At 40.8% G+C, this 16,475-nt stretch overlaps 2 protein-coding genes across 7 annotated transcripts in view; one reads left to right on the top strand and one right to left on the bottom strand.

The window, feature by feature from the left end:
• Window positions 1-6,377: 6,377 nt before the first annotated feature.
• LOC110509071 (ATP-dependent zinc metalloprotease YME1L1) overlaps window positions 6,378-16,475 on the top strand; it is a 36,748-nt gene continuing 26,650 nt past the window's right edge. For 2 of the 4 annotated variants that reach the window (XM_036966439.2, XM_036966438.2), the window contains exon 1: window positions 6,378-6,699. In XM_036966439.2, the coding sequence (XP_036822334.2) occupies window positions 6,667-6,699 (33 nt within the window). In that variant the 5' untranslated portion in view covers window positions 6,378-6,666. Of the gene's footprint in view, window positions 6,700-14,865; window positions 15,049-16,475 lie in introns of those variants that run through there. The other 2 variants (XM_090225209.1, XM_090225208.1) reach the window with 1 other exon arrangement.
• Window positions 9,584-16,392, bottom strand: LOC110509069 (uncharacterized). Of its 3 annotated transcripts, none has more exons than XM_090225207.1 (3): window positions 16,054-16,392; window positions 11,706-12,707; window positions 9,584-11,120 (listed from the first exon to the last, which is right to left on the bottom strand). In XM_090225207.1, the coding sequence occupies exons 2-3, from the start codon at window positions 12,670-12,672 to the stop codon at window positions 9,646-9,648; spliced, it is 2,442 nt and encodes an 813-aa protein (XP_090081333.1). In that variant the 5' UTR covers window positions 12,673-12,707; window positions 16,054-16,392; the 3' UTR covers window positions 9,584-9,645. The 3 variants fall into 3 exon arrangements, with proteins under 3 accessions (XP_090081333.1, XP_090081332.1, XP_036822329.2); XM_090225206.1 differs by having other exon boundaries at window positions 9,584-11,753; window positions 11,811-12,707; XM_036966434.2 differs by having other exon boundaries at window positions 9,584-12,707.

The following is a 16,475-nucleotide window of genomic DNA, read 5'->3' as shown; positions in this document are numbered from 1 at the left end:
TTTCAGTCCGCTAGGTGTCTCTCTAGAGCATGGGCATGTCTCTGGGTGACGTGGACATCCCCATGCATGCACCTTATCAACATATGACTAATTCAGTATTACACCATCCCATTCTCTGGGCTCTGTCTGCAATCATAACCAGTAGTATCTACCAGAAATAATGAATCATATCCAGTAGTATCTACCAGGAATAATGAATCATAACCAGTAGTATCTACCAGAAATAATGAATCATAACCAGTAGTATCTACCAGAAATAATGAATCATATCCAGTAGTATCTACCAGGAATAATCAATCATAACCAGTAGTATCTACCAGGAATAATGAATCATATCCAGTAGTATCTACCAGGAATAATGAATCATAACCAGTAGTATCTACCAGGAATAATCAATCATAACCAGTAGTATCTACCAGGAATAATCAATCATAACCAGTAGTATCTACCAGGAATAATGAATCATATCCAGTAGTATCTACCAGGAATAATCAATCATAACCAGTAGTATCTACCAGAATAATGAATCATATCCAGTAGTATCTACCAGGAATAATGAATCATAACCAGTAGTATCTACCAGGAATAATGAATCATAACCAGTAGTATCTACCAGAATAATGAATCATATCCAGTAGTATCTACCAGGAATAATGAATCATAACCAGTAGTATCTACCAGGAATAATCAATCATATCCAGTAGTATCTACCAGGAATAATGAATCATAACCAGTAGTATCTACCAGGAATAATGAATCATAACCAGTAGTATCTACCAGAATAATGAATCATAACCAGTAGTATCTACCAGGAATAATGAATCATAACCAGTAGTATCTACCAGGAATAATGAATCATATCCAGTAGTATCTACCAGGAATAATGAATCATAACCAGTAGTATCTACCAGGAATAATGAATCATATCCAGTAGTATCTACCAGGAATAATGAATCATAACCAGTAGTATCTACCAGAAATAATGAATCATATCCAGTAGTATCTACCAGGAATAATGAATCATAACCAGTAGTATCTACCAGGAATAATGAATCATATCCAGTAGTATCTACCAGGAATAATGAATCATATCCAGTAGTATCTACCAGGAATAATGAATCATATCCAGTAGTATCTACCAGGAATAATGAATCATAACCAGTAGTATCTACCAGGAATAATGAATCATAACCAGTAAATACTAATGCTTCATTTGTAAATTACGTCAAAGTGTTGGAATATGAAAATGGTGCCTTCTGGTTTGCTTCATATAAGGAATTTGAAATGATGTATACTTTTACTTTTGATACTAAAGTATATTTAAAACCAAATTATTTTAAACTTTTCTCACGTAGTATTTTTCTGGGTGACTTTCACTTGAGTCATTTTCTATTAAGGTATCATTACTTTTACTCAAGTATGACAATTTCAGACAACTGGGTACTTTTTCCATCAGTGATTTTGGTATATATATGGTATATATATATATGATGCTCCTAGCCGATATATATATATATATCATGTAAAGTAATAATGGCCAGTATCCAATCCAACAATTTAAGTATGGATTTTCTTACGATCGTAACGATATGTACGTTCGACCTTTTAGCAGCTATCTGGCTCCATACATCTGTGGCATTGTGTTGTGAGACAAAACTGCATATTTTAGAGTGGTATTTTATTGTCCCCGGCACAAGGTGCACTTGTGTAATGATAATGCTGTTTAACAAGCGTGTTGATATGCCACACCTGTCAAATGGATGGATTATCTTGGCAAAGGAGAAATGCTCACTAACAGGGATATTAACAAATCTGTGCACACAATCTGAGCGCAATACATTTTTGAGCATATGGAACATTTCTGGGATCTTTTATTTCAGCTCGTGAAAAATGGGACCAACACTTTACATGTTGAGTTTATATTTTTGTTCAGTATATATTGAGCATTTTTGCTGACCACTGGGCAATGTCCGGTCCCCCTACCAAGATGGACCGGCCCGGTTTTCTAATTGGCTGAGTTTATGTGGCGCAAATTTCCATTCAAAGTCAAACGCGCAAATGTGAGACCCGCTCTGACTCTTGTCAGTCACTCAGTCAAAACAGAAAAACGGAATGGTGGTGCCGAAAAAGCAGAAACCAAAAAAGGGCCATAGTAGCCTACGCTGCTAAATGTGTAAAATTAACAGAATTATTTGCTAAAACTTCTGGTTCTGCTGGTCCAAGTCCGTGTCTGTGGGTGCAGTAGAGGTAGGAAGAAAACAGAGAGACGCACCGCACCACTCACGCACGTTAACCACGTTCTCGTCCACAGTTATTATGCAAGTAAAATTCATTCAAATAAATCCCAACAGCTGTAATGGAAACAGGAAGTGTCAGTACAATTTTATAAATTCCGACAGATAATTTATTCATTCGACATGGTGAGATATTTTTGTGTCGGTAAAATGAATTATGCGAGAAATGGCGGTGAAAACACCTTTATATGCTAATATTGATATAATAACCATAATATCGAAGTAAACTTGGGAGTCAAGCGATGACATGGTGTGTGGTCCTCCCACGGAATGAGTTTGATGCTCCTAGCCAATAAATGTCGAGGGTCATCTGGTGACATGATGATCGATGCTTGACTGTCGTTTGACAAATACAAATATTCTCGCTCTTATCCATGATAATCTAATCATGTAGACTATCCTACCTGCAGAGTCTACCCACACTGTATCTGCGAGCCGTTGGATAGAGTGCACGTGCCAAATCCAGATGAGGTACATTTGCTATTTAATGCTAGAGTTTGTGACAAAACCATCGGTACAGTTGAACATGAGATGGAAACAGATTGAATATTTAATTTTTCTCCATTTTGTGTGCACCGCGTAATTATGTACTTATTTTTTATCCACAACAAGTACATTTGGTGGAAACACACCACTACCTTTACATGGACACTAATAATTCGATATTAAACGGTTTATGGTAGTAGGCAGATTATGCAATAGTTTTGTAAACACCTTACACTGTTTATTTTTACCGGCGTAAAGTCAAAATCGAAGTAAACGTACGCCGATTAAAACACCGGGTTTTCTGAGCAATCTTTCGAATTATTAGGACAAGTAAACGCCTTGACCGGTGTTACAGCGGTGTATCTGATCTGCGCATGTCCCAGCAGCCGAGCGAGCCTCTCCTTACCTCGGAATTACTGAATGTAAGCGTAGTAGAAGTCGTTTTCAAATACAAACGTTATAAATCAGAAATCAGAATCAAATATGCTTCCCAAAAATAACATGTTCGTTGTACTTGAACGTTTATTTTGATCGGCGATTTTCTGCATTTATCAGTGCCAATCAGGTAACCCGATTTCAGATGTGTCCATGGAAGTGTAAGAGGATCGTTCTTCTTGCAAATCATGTAAACGTTTTAATCGAACTATTATATAAATCTGTCTATACACAATAATCGCATTATTATGTGCATGTAACCGACTGCTGGGAAAATGTGCATATTTGATCAAATTCGCATGAAACTCAGTCGCCAATTGGATGGAAACCTGGCTACTACAAAACCGCTATACAATACAACGTTCGCGTAGGGGTGGTAATCTTGAATTTAGTCTTCTCCAGACAGAATGCAGGTGGATGTTATATTTAAAAACTCTCCGCCCATCAGGAATGAATGAAGAATTGCTATTGAAATGTTTTCTGTAACTTGTATATTGCATCTTATTGGTGTTCGATACCCCCATCTAGTGGTCTCAATAGCTCACTTCTCTATTACAATCCCGTAGTTTTTTATACTGAAGAAATGTTCACATGGAATATGTAAACGCAATAATTGATGATATTTTTCTGTCTGCATTAGTGCATTTTGTATATAATCTAGATCATGCATTATATTGTACTAGATACTGATTCATAGAATTGATGCATTTTCTTGCTTGATCATGTGACATGCAATTATCCTTGAAATACAGCAGGGGAGATGGGGGTACCTAGTCAGTTGAACAACTGAATGCCTCCAACTGAAATGTGTCTTCCGCATTTAACCCAACCCCTCTGAATCAGAGAGGTGCGGGGGGCTGCCTTAATCGACATCCACGTCTTTAGGCACAGAAAAAGCCATATCTCAGACTGGCCAATAAAAAGAAAATATTAAGATGGGCAAAATAACACAGACACTGGACAGAGGAACTCTGCCTTGAAGACCAGCATCTCGGAGTCGCCTTACTGTTGACGTTGAGACTGGTGTTTTGCGGGTACTATTTAATGAAGCTGCCAGTTGAGGACTTGTGAGGTGTCTGTTCCTCAAACTAGACACTCTAATGTACTTGTCCTCTTGCGCAGTGTGTACCGGGGCCTCCCATTCCTCTTTATATTCTGGTTCAAGCCAGTTTGCACTGTTCTGTGAAGGGAGTAGTATACAGTGTTGTACAAGATCTTCAGTTTCTTGTCCATTTCTCACATAGAATAGCCTTCATTTCTCAGAAAAAGTATAAGTTTAAGTATAAGTTTCAGAAGAAAGTACTTTGTTTCTGGCAATTTTGAGCCTGTAATCGAACCCACAAATGCTGATGCTCCAGATACTCAACTAGTCTAAAGAAGGCCTGTTTTATTGCTTGTTTAATCAGAACAATAGTTTTCAACTGTGCTAACATAATTGCAAAAGGATTTTCTAATTAACAATTAGCCTTTTAAAATGATAAACTTGGATTAGCTAACACAACATGCCATTGGAACACTGGAGTGATGGTTGATGATAATAGACCTCTGTGCGCCTATGTAGTTATTCCATAAAAAATCTGCTGTTTCCAGCTACAACAGTCACTTACAACATTAACAAGGTCTACACTGTATTTCTGATCAATTTGACGTTATTTTAATGGACAATTTTTTTTGTTGCTTTTCTTTCAAAAACAAGGGACATTTCTAAGTGACCCCAAACGTTTGAATAGTAGTGTGTGTGTATATATATATATATATATATATATATATATATATATATATATATATAATCACATTTACATAAGTATTCAGACCCTTTACTCAGTACTTTGTTGAAGTACCTTTGGCAGTTATTACAGCTTCGAGTCTTCTTGGGTATGACGCTACAAGCTTGGCACACCTGTATTTGGGGAGTTACTCCCATTATTCTCTGCAGATCCTCTCAAGCTCTGTCAGGTTGGATGAGGAGTGTTGCTGCACAGCTATTTTCAGGTCTCTCCAGAGATGTTCAATATGGTTGAAGTCCGGGCTCTGGCTGGGCCAATCAAGGACATTCAAAGACGTGTCCCGAAGCCACTCCTGCGTTGTCTTGGCTGTGTGCTTAGGGTTGTTGTCCTTTTGGAAGGTAAACCTTTGCCCCAGTCTGAGGAACCGAGCGCTCTGGAGCTTCACCGTAGGTTTCCTCCAGTGCGCTCAGCATGGCATTCACACCAAAGAGTTCAAACATGGTTTCATCAGACCAGAGATTTTTGTTTCTCATGGTCTGAGAGTATTTAGGTGCCTTTTGGCAAATGCCAAGCGGGCTGTCATGTGCCTTTTACTGAGGGGTCATTTCTGTCTGGCCACCCTACCATAAAGGGGGGGGGGGGGGGGATTTATGTCCCAGTCTGCCCCTGCTATATAGCCAACCTTATGGTTGCTTATGTTACTAAAGCATTATCCATAACTAGCGACAGGAGGGTCTCTACGATTATATCTGCTCATTAAAACCGAAAAATAGGAACAAGTTCAGTAATTGGCATAAGGTCAATTTGAGGTCTACCGTTTTTTATTTCCGATTGTTAGCAGGGATATGAATTTACAGATAGTGCCTCTTGAATCTAATGTCGCACCATCATTCCCATTCACTAAGGACGAGATCTCTTTTTTTACCTTTACTAAACCAGGCAAGTCAGTTAAGAACAAATTATTATTTACAATGACGGCCTAGGAACAGTGGGTTAAATGCCTTGTTGAAGGGCAGAACGACAGCTCGGGGATTCAATCTTGCGACTTTTCGGTTACTAGTCTATCACTCGAACCTCTAGGCTACCTGCCGCACCAAAATAAATCAATAGCATGTTGATACAAATCTATTAGGAGCATGAATAAAGTTTGAGGAATTTTTTTAAAGGAAAATAATATGTTCCTTATTTCATGTGTCAGATTGATCAACATTACTCTGTGTATTGTTGCCAAATGAAATGTGCTTTTTGCAAGAGCCTGTGGGGACCAAACGTTTTATATGGACCGGTGAAATATTATTATTAATATTTAGTCATATTTAGGGAGATTTATATTTTCCACAAATGTTGTGATAAGCTTTATTTGTATTTCGGCAACTATATAATTTGGATTGGTGTGTCATTGATATGCAATCTTGCCTTCTTTTTTTTTTTTGATGTGGCATACATCGGCCTAAATAACAATATAAATGATCCATTGATTCAGGCTAGCTATATAGCTTCAAAATATGTTTTATCTCACGGAATCATTGCATTCATTCTTACAGCTAAGCATTTACCCCGGTTGTTAATGTAACATATCCGGTTGACCTTTACAATTAGCCGCTTTCATTTCGCGAACAAACTGAGTGGACGGCTGGACCGGATAGAAGGAACGAGAATCAAAGGGCATATCGGAAAGGATCCTCTAAACACATTGTTGGCCTGTCTAGAGAGGGACATTGGGAATGTTTTCATTGTCAACATCCGTCCAACCACAGGTAAACAACAAAATAAGTAGCTAGTTAGCAGTAGCGAAGTGCTGTAGACCAGTTAACGTTACAGTAACTAGTTAAGTCATAGTAGCTGTCAATCCTTTCTTCGCAAGTAGTGATGTCTATATAACATTGAGTAATGCTATTGACCCCCCCCCCCCCCCCAAAAGAAATATATATATATATAGTTATTGTGAAGTTTTCAGGGATATCTTGTACATTTTCAAAAGGTTTTAAAATATACTTTTCATCTGTAAAAGGTCATTGGTTAGCTAGATGAGTTAACTTGACCCAGGGTTTGTTTGTGGTCTCCTTGGGGTAGTTGCAGCAATCTAGCTCAATCTCACAGCTAAATTAGCTATTTTAACGTTACGTCAAGCCAACCTTACTTCACAACTGAGAAGAAACTCCTGAAATGTAAGTTAGCTAGTTTATGCTACTATTACGGAATGGCAGGTGGACAGCTTGCTACATTGCAGCGGGGTCTGGACCCGACATGGATCATGATGCAGAGGCAGTCAGGGGTCTGTAGAATAGTATCCCAAGAGCCTTTATTTTAGTAGAGCAGTGCTGTAGGAGGCTATAATAGCTAGCTGGCTGAACTTGATGACTGATTTGTGAAATAATGTAGCTAGACAGTTGTTGGTTTGGTGGCACCTGTGTAGTCTGTTCTGATGCTCATGAGTAGACACTGTCACCTAGAGGGCTGCTGGTGTCAAATCCCAGGTACCGTCTCCTGCCGGTGTGCCCTTGAGCAAAGTATTTTACTCATATAAAGCTCCAGGGGCGGCTGGATGAGCTGATATTAGCCAACTGACCACAATCTGATTTTTAAACATGTTTGATACACTCGAAAGCCATGTACTGAATAAGAACAGAAGAATGGACTTTTTTTTTGCTTTTTATTGAGATTTAAAAAAAACATCAAATGTAATACGTCTGACATTTTACTGCAGTAAACTCACACAATTTAGTCACTGAAAACAACTTATTCATACTACGCTCAGACATTAAAATGTCACCGACAGACGATAACATGATTATAGAAAATGTTGACTAAAATGTGAAGACTCAATTGAGACTAACCTAGAAAAATCTCACACAAGCTGTCCCCGTTTGAAATGTTACTCCTCTGGGCCCAGTTTTCGAAAAAGCATTTTAAGGCTACGTTCATGAGAACCATAGGATCCTATGGCTCTAACTACGAACTTAGCCTTAAGATGCTTTTGGGAAACCGGGCCCAGGTACAATAAAAAAGTAGTTATCAGGACTGACAGCCAATACAGAAGTCTAAATCCTAAAGATCTGAGTAATGTTAAGAAAACTACAAGGATAATATTAGTGAACAAAACCCTCACAGAAGTGAATATCTGTACGTCTTAATGGATACATTTTTAGGGATGTTGAATTGAAAGTTGCACAGTCCAAATAACAACCATTTTAACCCAATACAAAGGTGAATGCAATATCTACACTGAACAAAAATAAAAATTCAACATGAAGTGCAGTTCATATAAGGAAATTAGTCAATTGAAATAAATGAATTAGACCTTTTTTTATCTATGGATTTCACATGACTAGGAATAGATACAGTGCCTTGCGAAAGTATTCGGCCCCCTTGAACTTTGCGACCTTTTGCCACATGATGCTCTCTGCGCTTTTGACGGACCTCTGAGACTATCACAGTGCAGGTGCATTTATACGGAGACTTGATTACACACAGGTGGATTGTATTTATCATCATTAGTCATTTAGGTCAACATTGGATCATTCAGAGATCCTCACTGAACTTCTGGAGAGAGTTTGCTGCACTGAAAGTAAAGGGGCTGAATAATTTTGCACGCCCAATTTTTCAGTTTTTGATTTGTTAAAAAAGTTTGAAATAACCAATAAATGTCGTTCCACTTCATGATTGTGTCCCACTTGTTGTTGATTCTTCACAAAAAATACAATTTTATATCTTTATGTTTGAAGCCTGAAATGTGGCAAAAGGTCGCAAAGTTCAAGGGGGCCGAGGCACTGTATGCATCTTTTGGTCACAGATACCTTTAAAACAAGCAGGGGGTGTGGCTCATAACCAGTCAGTATTTGCCTCATGCAGTGTGACATCTCCTTCGTATAGAGTTGATCAGGCTGTTGATTGTGGCCTGTGGAATGTTGTCCCACTCCTCTTAAATGGCTGTGTGAAGTTGCTGGATATTGGCGGGACCTGGAACATGCTGTTGATCCAGAGGATCCCAAACGTGCTCAATGGGTGACATGTCTGGTGAGTATGGCGGCCATGGAATAACTGGTACGTTTACAGCTTCCAGGAATTGTGTACATTTCTTTGTGACTTGGGGCTGTGCATTTTCATGCCGAAACATGAGGTGATGGCAGCAGATACATGGCACAACAATGGGCCTCAGGATGTTGTCACAGTATCTCTGTGCGTTCAAATTTCCATCGATAAAATTAAATTGTGGCAATAGCTCTGGTGAACATTGCTGCAGTCAACATTGCACACTCAACTTGTGTGACGACAACCGCACATTTTAGTGGCCGTTTATTGTCCCCAGCACAAGGTGCACTTGTGTAATGAGCATGCTGTTTAATCAGCTTCTTGATATGGCACACCTGTCTGGTGGATGGATTTATCTTAGCAAAGGAGAAATGCTCACTATCAGGACTGTAAACACACATTTTGCACAATTTGAGTTGCTTTTTGTGCGTATTTAAAATGTCTGGGATCTTTTATTTCAGCTCATGAAACATGGGAGCAACACTTTACAAGCTGCGTTTTTTTTCTTTCTTTTTTCTGTGTATGTTCATGACAGTGATCACCCTAACAGGCCACCCTCATCTGATCATGTAGTTTTCTATCAAAAATCAGGCTATAATGGCACACACATTTTTACAAACTAGATAAAGGGGTACCGTCGCTGGCTGAGCTGTCGCCAAACATTATCCTGCTTATGGCACCGATAAAGCTATTACAGTCACTGGGGGTAACTGGCTTTGTGGTGACTTCTCTATATTCTTCCCCGTTTCACTTTCTTCATCCACCCTCCCCGTTTCATCTTCCTGATCACTTTCTTCTACTGGTGGAAATCCTGCTTCCTCTGTTTTGTCTTTGGAGTGAAAGTTGCATTTGACTGGAGGTTCACCGTTGTCCTTATCCTGCTCTGCCCCCCTCTTAACTTTGTTTGCTGCACCAGGGGGACGGCCCCTTTTCCGTGGGCGACCTCTTCCCCTGGGCTCAGTGACTGGAGAATCAATGCGTGGATAGATACGCGGCCTTCCGGGGGACCGCCTTGCTTGGCTTTCCAGTTTTCTATCCTCTTCCCCCTTGGGTGTTAGGCTCTTCCTTGTCGATTCAACTTTACTGGGCGGGCCACGCTTCTTTTTTCGGGGTCGGCCACTCTTCTTTGGGGAGGGGTCATCTGGTTTTCGGGGTAGGCAAGCCGCCGCGAGGCCGATCACCTTCAGTATCTTGGGTTGTGTAAATACTGATCCTTTCGGCCTACCTCTGTTAGGTGTTATGGGGCTACCCAGTAACTTGGACACTGATCCTTTCGGCCTACCTCTATTGGGTGTTATGGGGCTACCCAGTAACTTGGAGACGGATCCTTTTGGCCTACCTCTGTTAGGTGTTATGGGGCTACCCAGTAACTTGGACACTGATCCTTTCGGCCTACCTCTGTTAGGTGTTATGGGGCTACCCAGTAACTTGGACACTGATCCTTTTGGCCTACCTCTGTTAGGTGTTATGGGGCTACCCAGTAACTTGGAGACGGATCCTTTTGGCCTACCTCTGTTAGGTGTTATGGGGCTACCCAGTAACTTGGACACTGATCCCTTCGGCCTTCCTCTGTTAGGTGTTATGGGGCTACCCAGTAACTTGGACACTGATCCTTTTGGCCTACCTCTGTTAGGTGTTATGGGGCTACCCAGTAACTTGGAGACTGATCCTTTCGGCCTACCTCTATTGGGTGTTATGGGGCTACCCAGTAACTTGGAGACGGATCCTTTTGGCCTACCTCTGTTAGGTGTTATGGGGCTACCCAGTAACTTGGACACTGATCCTTTCGGCCTACCTCTGTTAGGTGTTATGGGGCTACCCAGTAACTTGGACACTGATCCTTTTGGCCTACCTCTGTTAGGTGTTATGGGGCTACCCAGTAACTTGGAGACGGATCCTTTCGGCCTACCTCTGTTAGGTGTTATGGGGCTACCCAGTAACTTGGAGACTGATCCTTTCGGCCTACCTCTATTGGGTGTTATGGGGCTACCCAGTAACTTGGAGACCGATCCTTTCGGCCTACCTCTGTTAGGTGTTATGGGGCTACCCAGTAACTTGGAGACTGATCCTTTCGGCCTACCTCTATTGGGTGTTATGGGGCTACCCAGTAACTTGGAGGCCGATCCTTTCGGCCTACCTCTGTTAGGTGTTATGTGACTTGCCCAGAGAAAGCTAGTGGGGTCACTGGGGGTAACTGGATTATTGGGGTCTTCTCTATATTCCACCTTCCACTTTTCACTTTCTTGATCCACCCTCCCGGTTTCATCTTCCTGATCACTTTCTTCCACTGGTGGAAATCCCACTTCCTCGCTTTTTTCTTTGGCGTGGAAGGAGCGTTTGACTGGAGGTTCACTGTTGTTCTTATTCTGCTCTGCCCCCCTCTTAACTTTGTTTGGTGCACCAGGGGGACGGCCCCTTTTCCGTGGGGGACCTTTTCCCCTGGGCTCAGTGACTGGAGAATCATCGCAGGGATAGATACGTGGCCTTCCGCATGGTCTTCTTGGTTGGCTTTCCAGTTTCTTTAGCTCTTCTTCCTCATCGGGTGTTAGTATCTTCTTTGGCCTTCCCCTTTTCTTTGGCCTTCTCCTTTTCAATTGAACTATACTGGGCCGGCCATGCTTATCAAGGGAGAGGTCAACCACTTCTCGAGGTTGGCCTCGCGGCGGCTCGCCCGTCGCCTTCAGTATCTTGCGTTGTGTAAACACTGATCCTTTAGGTCTACCTCTCTTAGGTGTTATGGGGCTACCCAGTAACTTGGAGACCGATCCTTTCGGCCTACCTCTGTTAGGTGTTATGGGGCTACCCAGTAACTTGGAGACCGATCCTTTCGGCCTACCTCTCTTAGGTGTTATGTGACTTGCCCAGAGAAAGCTAGTGGGGTCACTGGGGCTAACTGGCTTCTTGGGGTCTTCTCTATATTCCACCTTCCACTTTTCACTTTCTTGATCCACCCTCCCTGTTTCATCTTCCTGATCACTTTCTTCGACTGGTGGAAATCCTGCTTCCTCTGTTTTGTCTTTGGCGTGGAAGGAGCGTTTGACTGGAGGTTCACCGTTGTCCTTATCCTGCTCTGCCCCCCTCTTAACTTTGTTTGCTGCACCAGGGGGACGGCCCCTTTTCCGTGGGGGACCATCATAGATGGGGGACTTGGTGGCATCCTCCGTCTTGCGTGGGTGACCTCTTCCCCTGGGCTCAGTGACTGGAGAATCAATGCGTGGATAGATACGCGGCCTTCCGGGGGACCGCCTTGCTTGGCTTTCCAGTTTTCTATCCTCTTCCCCCATGGGTGTTAGGCTCTTCCTTGTCGATTCAACTTTACTGGGCGGGCCACGCTTCTTTTTTCGGGGTCGGCCACGCTTCTTTGGGGAGGGGTCATCTGGTTTTCGGGGTAGGCAAGCCGCCGCGAGGCCGATCACCTTCAGCATCTTGGTTTTCATAAACACTGATCCTTTAGGTCTACCTCTCTTAGGTGTTGAGGGGTTACAATTAGACAAGGCATTATCTGACTTGGAGGCCGATCCATATTTGGGTGGCCTACCCCGCCCCCTTTTAGGTGTTGCGAGGTTACTATTGGACAAGGCTTTATCTGACTCTTCACTGCCAGCAACATCTACCTGCACTTCAGAATTGGTTGCCACTTCTTCCACTTCCATTTTAATCTCCATTCCTTCTATTATTTCATCCTGGTTCAGTGCCATTCTCCGATGGACCTGTGATCTTCAGGTGCAACCCACTGTAAAAGACATTGACATGGTTACTTATAAAAAAACATGTAAATTGCCCTGAAATGAAAGACAAATCTACCCAAATATTTTTTTCTTCTGATTCCATGCAATTCTATTAGGACAGCAATAAGGTCAGTGATTTGAAATCGGATATCATTAAGCTGGTCGACCGATACGGTTTGTGGTAAAGGCTGACCTAACCACAGTTAGGTTAAATAACTACACTTTTTATAGGGTTAGGGTTCCCACGCGGTCATATTTCCATGTTACAGAGCTTGTTTGTGGAAAACAGGCAGACATGTGCTAATTGGCTATCTGCTTCTCCGAACACCTGTGTTTAAATGGAAGCACGATGCCATTGGCTGCAACTGTGTTAACAGTGTACAGTAACTGTATATTTAGCATTTGCTTGTTATTTTGTGGTATGAAAGTAGAGGGCTTTGTTTCTAGAACCGTACAGCAATTGAGAATCGATTCACGTTTAGATGGGAGTGTTTGGTTGTTTTGGCTGCCGGAGCTAATTCGCCTCTAAACAGAACATGTAAGGGGTGTAACGTTTAGGGTGGGCTCAGCTCCCCTGAATGCAACAAAAGTCAAACTTGAGGGGGCTCTAAATAATGCTAATTTGAACCATTCTATTTGTTTAAAATGCAGTGGTAAATATTTTAGTTGTAAATATGGAGAAAAACATGGTTTAAACCATTTATATCCACGTGGCTGCACAAAGTCTTCCTGTCCATGAATGGTACTGTAGAATTCTATCGCTGGCTAGAAAGCGGCACTGTCCACTTGGTGCTGAGCTCCTTTTTAAAAATGCATAGATTTTCCTTTGTACTTCCTAATTTGCCATTTGTTTGCCATGCGTCCTTGATTTAGAAAAAGGTTTATTCCAATGCATTAGATTAATCCGTTGATTCATCATGGTTTGCTTTTGTCAGTCAGCTGTTTTAGAGAACTCATTGCTTTGTTATTCTGCTTTGTTATTCAGGTGCGCCACAGATAATGTTCAGAAGTAGATATTTAGACAACTAGACTCCAACACGCATCCAATCCATTCAACAAGTATATGTTAATGACAGTAGGCCTATAGTAGTTGACTCTTTCCAACACGCATCCAATCCTTTCAACAAGTATATGTTAATGACAGTAGGCCTATAGTAGTTGACTCTTTCCGTTAGAACCATTCAATTTTGCAACGACATGGGCCTTCATTATTTTGGATTTGTGCACCCACAATGAAATGTTTCATAGGTATAGTGCACTTTCCCGAGATCTCCAAGATCCAGAATTTTGTACAGGGTTTAAGGTCAATTGTTAAATGCTTAATAATGACAACACTCATTAATGTAAGGAAAGAAAGGTAGCATTCAATGAATGAATTATGGACAACTTATCAACTAGGGTGTAAACGTGTTTTTATTCAACTGTTGTATGTCTATTATATTGAATGTAGACTACCTGTTTGTGTAAAATTATCTAGTCTGAGGGCAGGCTACACCGGCAGTGGTGGAGGGTAAACTCCATTTACCCATCTTTTTCAGAAAAATAAGGAGCGTTACTTTTTTCCACGACCAGTATTCAGTTTACCCATCAATGTTCCCTCGTTTTTTCAGGCAATGAGCAAATTTCAGGTCTGCTGAGAGCAAACCTGAACATTGAAAATTCTGCACGTTTTACTGTGAACAACTGAGGTTGTACCCGCGTTAAGTTACAACTAACAGTGGCCAAGTAGGCTACTGTGGCTATTTGATCATAATGTAGGCCTACCATCAAAAACAATGGAGAAAAATGCATCCCATAACATTTTAACATAACATAATTTAGCCTACAGTAGCAGCCAATGTGTGATGTTCAATGAGGCCTACATTACATGAGACTGAACTTAAAAGAAGAAAGAAAACATGCAGGGCTTGACATTAATCCTTCAGACAAGGAGGTGACTGAAAATGTTAAGATGCAAGAAACCACTTTACAAAATGAAATGCATTAGTATTCCTAGGGCCCACCGGGAAGGCAGAGTTTGTTCTTTCAGACACATACAATGTTTCATAATGGCAACAGTTCGCTGAATCGGGTGCACCTACCAAAAACAGCCCGAGATGAATCAAATACGTAAATAGGAACAAGGCTTTATCGTTTTTTTTTTTTTGTGTTTTTTTTTTACAGGAATGTTTGGCAATCGACTATGAATGCGTTGGAGATCGACCGCTGCTCTGAGTGAAGTTCAATCTTCTGCGGAATAATATTCGTGATCGGCAGTCCCGGGGCTAAAGTTTAGAAATTGTTACCCACCAAAAAAACTAAACGTTTAACAACTTCGTCACCAGTAGGCATATTTTGACGTTCATGGTAATACACATTATAATCTAGTCTAATGAATGTGTGTGTGTTATGGTGACCATCCTGTTTTCCCGGGACAGTTTCAGAATTTACAAGTAACAAAACAAGTAAAAAATTTAATTTTAATTTTAATCCATTGCTGTAGACTTAATCAATATGAGCATAATCAATGGCAATCGCCGAGAATGTCATTAGGGACACTTCTTTGTGTTTCGTAAACAGATGTCTTTCTATTCATATGAAATGGCGCGAATATACATGCAATAAACTGATTTGATGCTGGGGTTATTTGAGTGTACGAACATGCAGTTTACTTTAAGTATTTTGTTTGACAAACATTAAGACGACTTGTTGTTTATGCAAAATTTAAAAAATAAATAATAAGTCATTGACGTCTTTATTAGGCCCATAAGACCACGAATTGCACAATGTAATTCGCACTCTGAACATTAGCACGGTAGCTAACGTTACACCATGTTGATTGTTAATGACATTGAACGTTTTTAGGATATCAAATTATTTTGCATGGCATAAATGTCCACATTGTGTTATTCTACCCCCACAACACACGTATTACACAGGCAACAAAGCAGTATGATGAGAAAAGGCGTATATTATGCACAAGCTCGGTTTGCACAAAACAAAACGCAAGTGTCTCCAACGTTAACGCTACTGATGTTAGCGAGTAGCTAACGTTAGCTAGCAACACTGCAGCTGCAAGGAGAAACATTTGTGACCGACGTTAGCAGGCTAGCCAGCTCGTATAGCGTTTTTAACCTCAACAGTGCCGCCATAATTGTAGATTACACACAAGTGCATGGTAGTAAAGCTAGCTGTAGCCAGGTTGGATAATCAATTATGCTAGCTAGCGTTAGCTTTGTTTGCTAGTTACATTAGCTTCTTGATTACTATGTTTTTTTTTTATGTAACCTTTTATTTAGCTCCTTGATTTGCTAGCGTTAGTTGAGTTTAAAATATATATATATATATATATATACGGCATTCATGCATTACCTTGGGAAAATCCTTCGTTTCACCACATGAAGCTCTATAAATGGTTCTCTGTCGTTGTTGTTAGCCACCACGTCTGAGGAGACAAAAAAAAAAGCTTAATCTTTACAACCGAATTTGAATTTGCAACCGCTTCCGGTCCACCCCAGGTTCATCGAACTAAATGCAAATTATACTCTTTGAAAAAATAATGTAAAAATACATATTTTCATTTCCGAATCTACCACAGATAAAATGGCTTCGTTATCAGTATATTTTTCTTCTACTTTGTTCTTCTGTGGGGTTTCATGACGATTGGCGTGGTTTTGTTCTGCTCACAGTATTTACTATAGGATACTGGCCATTATTACTTTATCTGAGATATATATATATATATATCATAATCACTGATGGAAAAAGTACCCAATTGTCATACTTGAGTAAAA

The sequence above is a fragment of the Oncorhynchus mykiss genome, chromosome 28, assembly GCF_057628025.1.
Source record: "Oncorhynchus mykiss isolate SJ-2025 chromosome 28, ASM5762802v1, whole genome shotgun sequence".
Taxonomy (NCBI): domain Eukaryota; kingdom Metazoa; phylum Chordata; class Actinopteri; order Salmoniformes; family Salmonidae; genus Oncorhynchus; species Oncorhynchus mykiss.
Note: the sequence above shows the minus strand (reverse complement) of the source record. Positions and strands in the feature narration are given on the sequence as shown.

Coding starts and splice junctions, on each gene's coding strand:
- LOC110509069 (XM_036966434.2), bottom strand. CDS start 12,672: ATGGCACTGAACCAGGATGAAATAATAGAAGGAATGGAGATTAAAATG.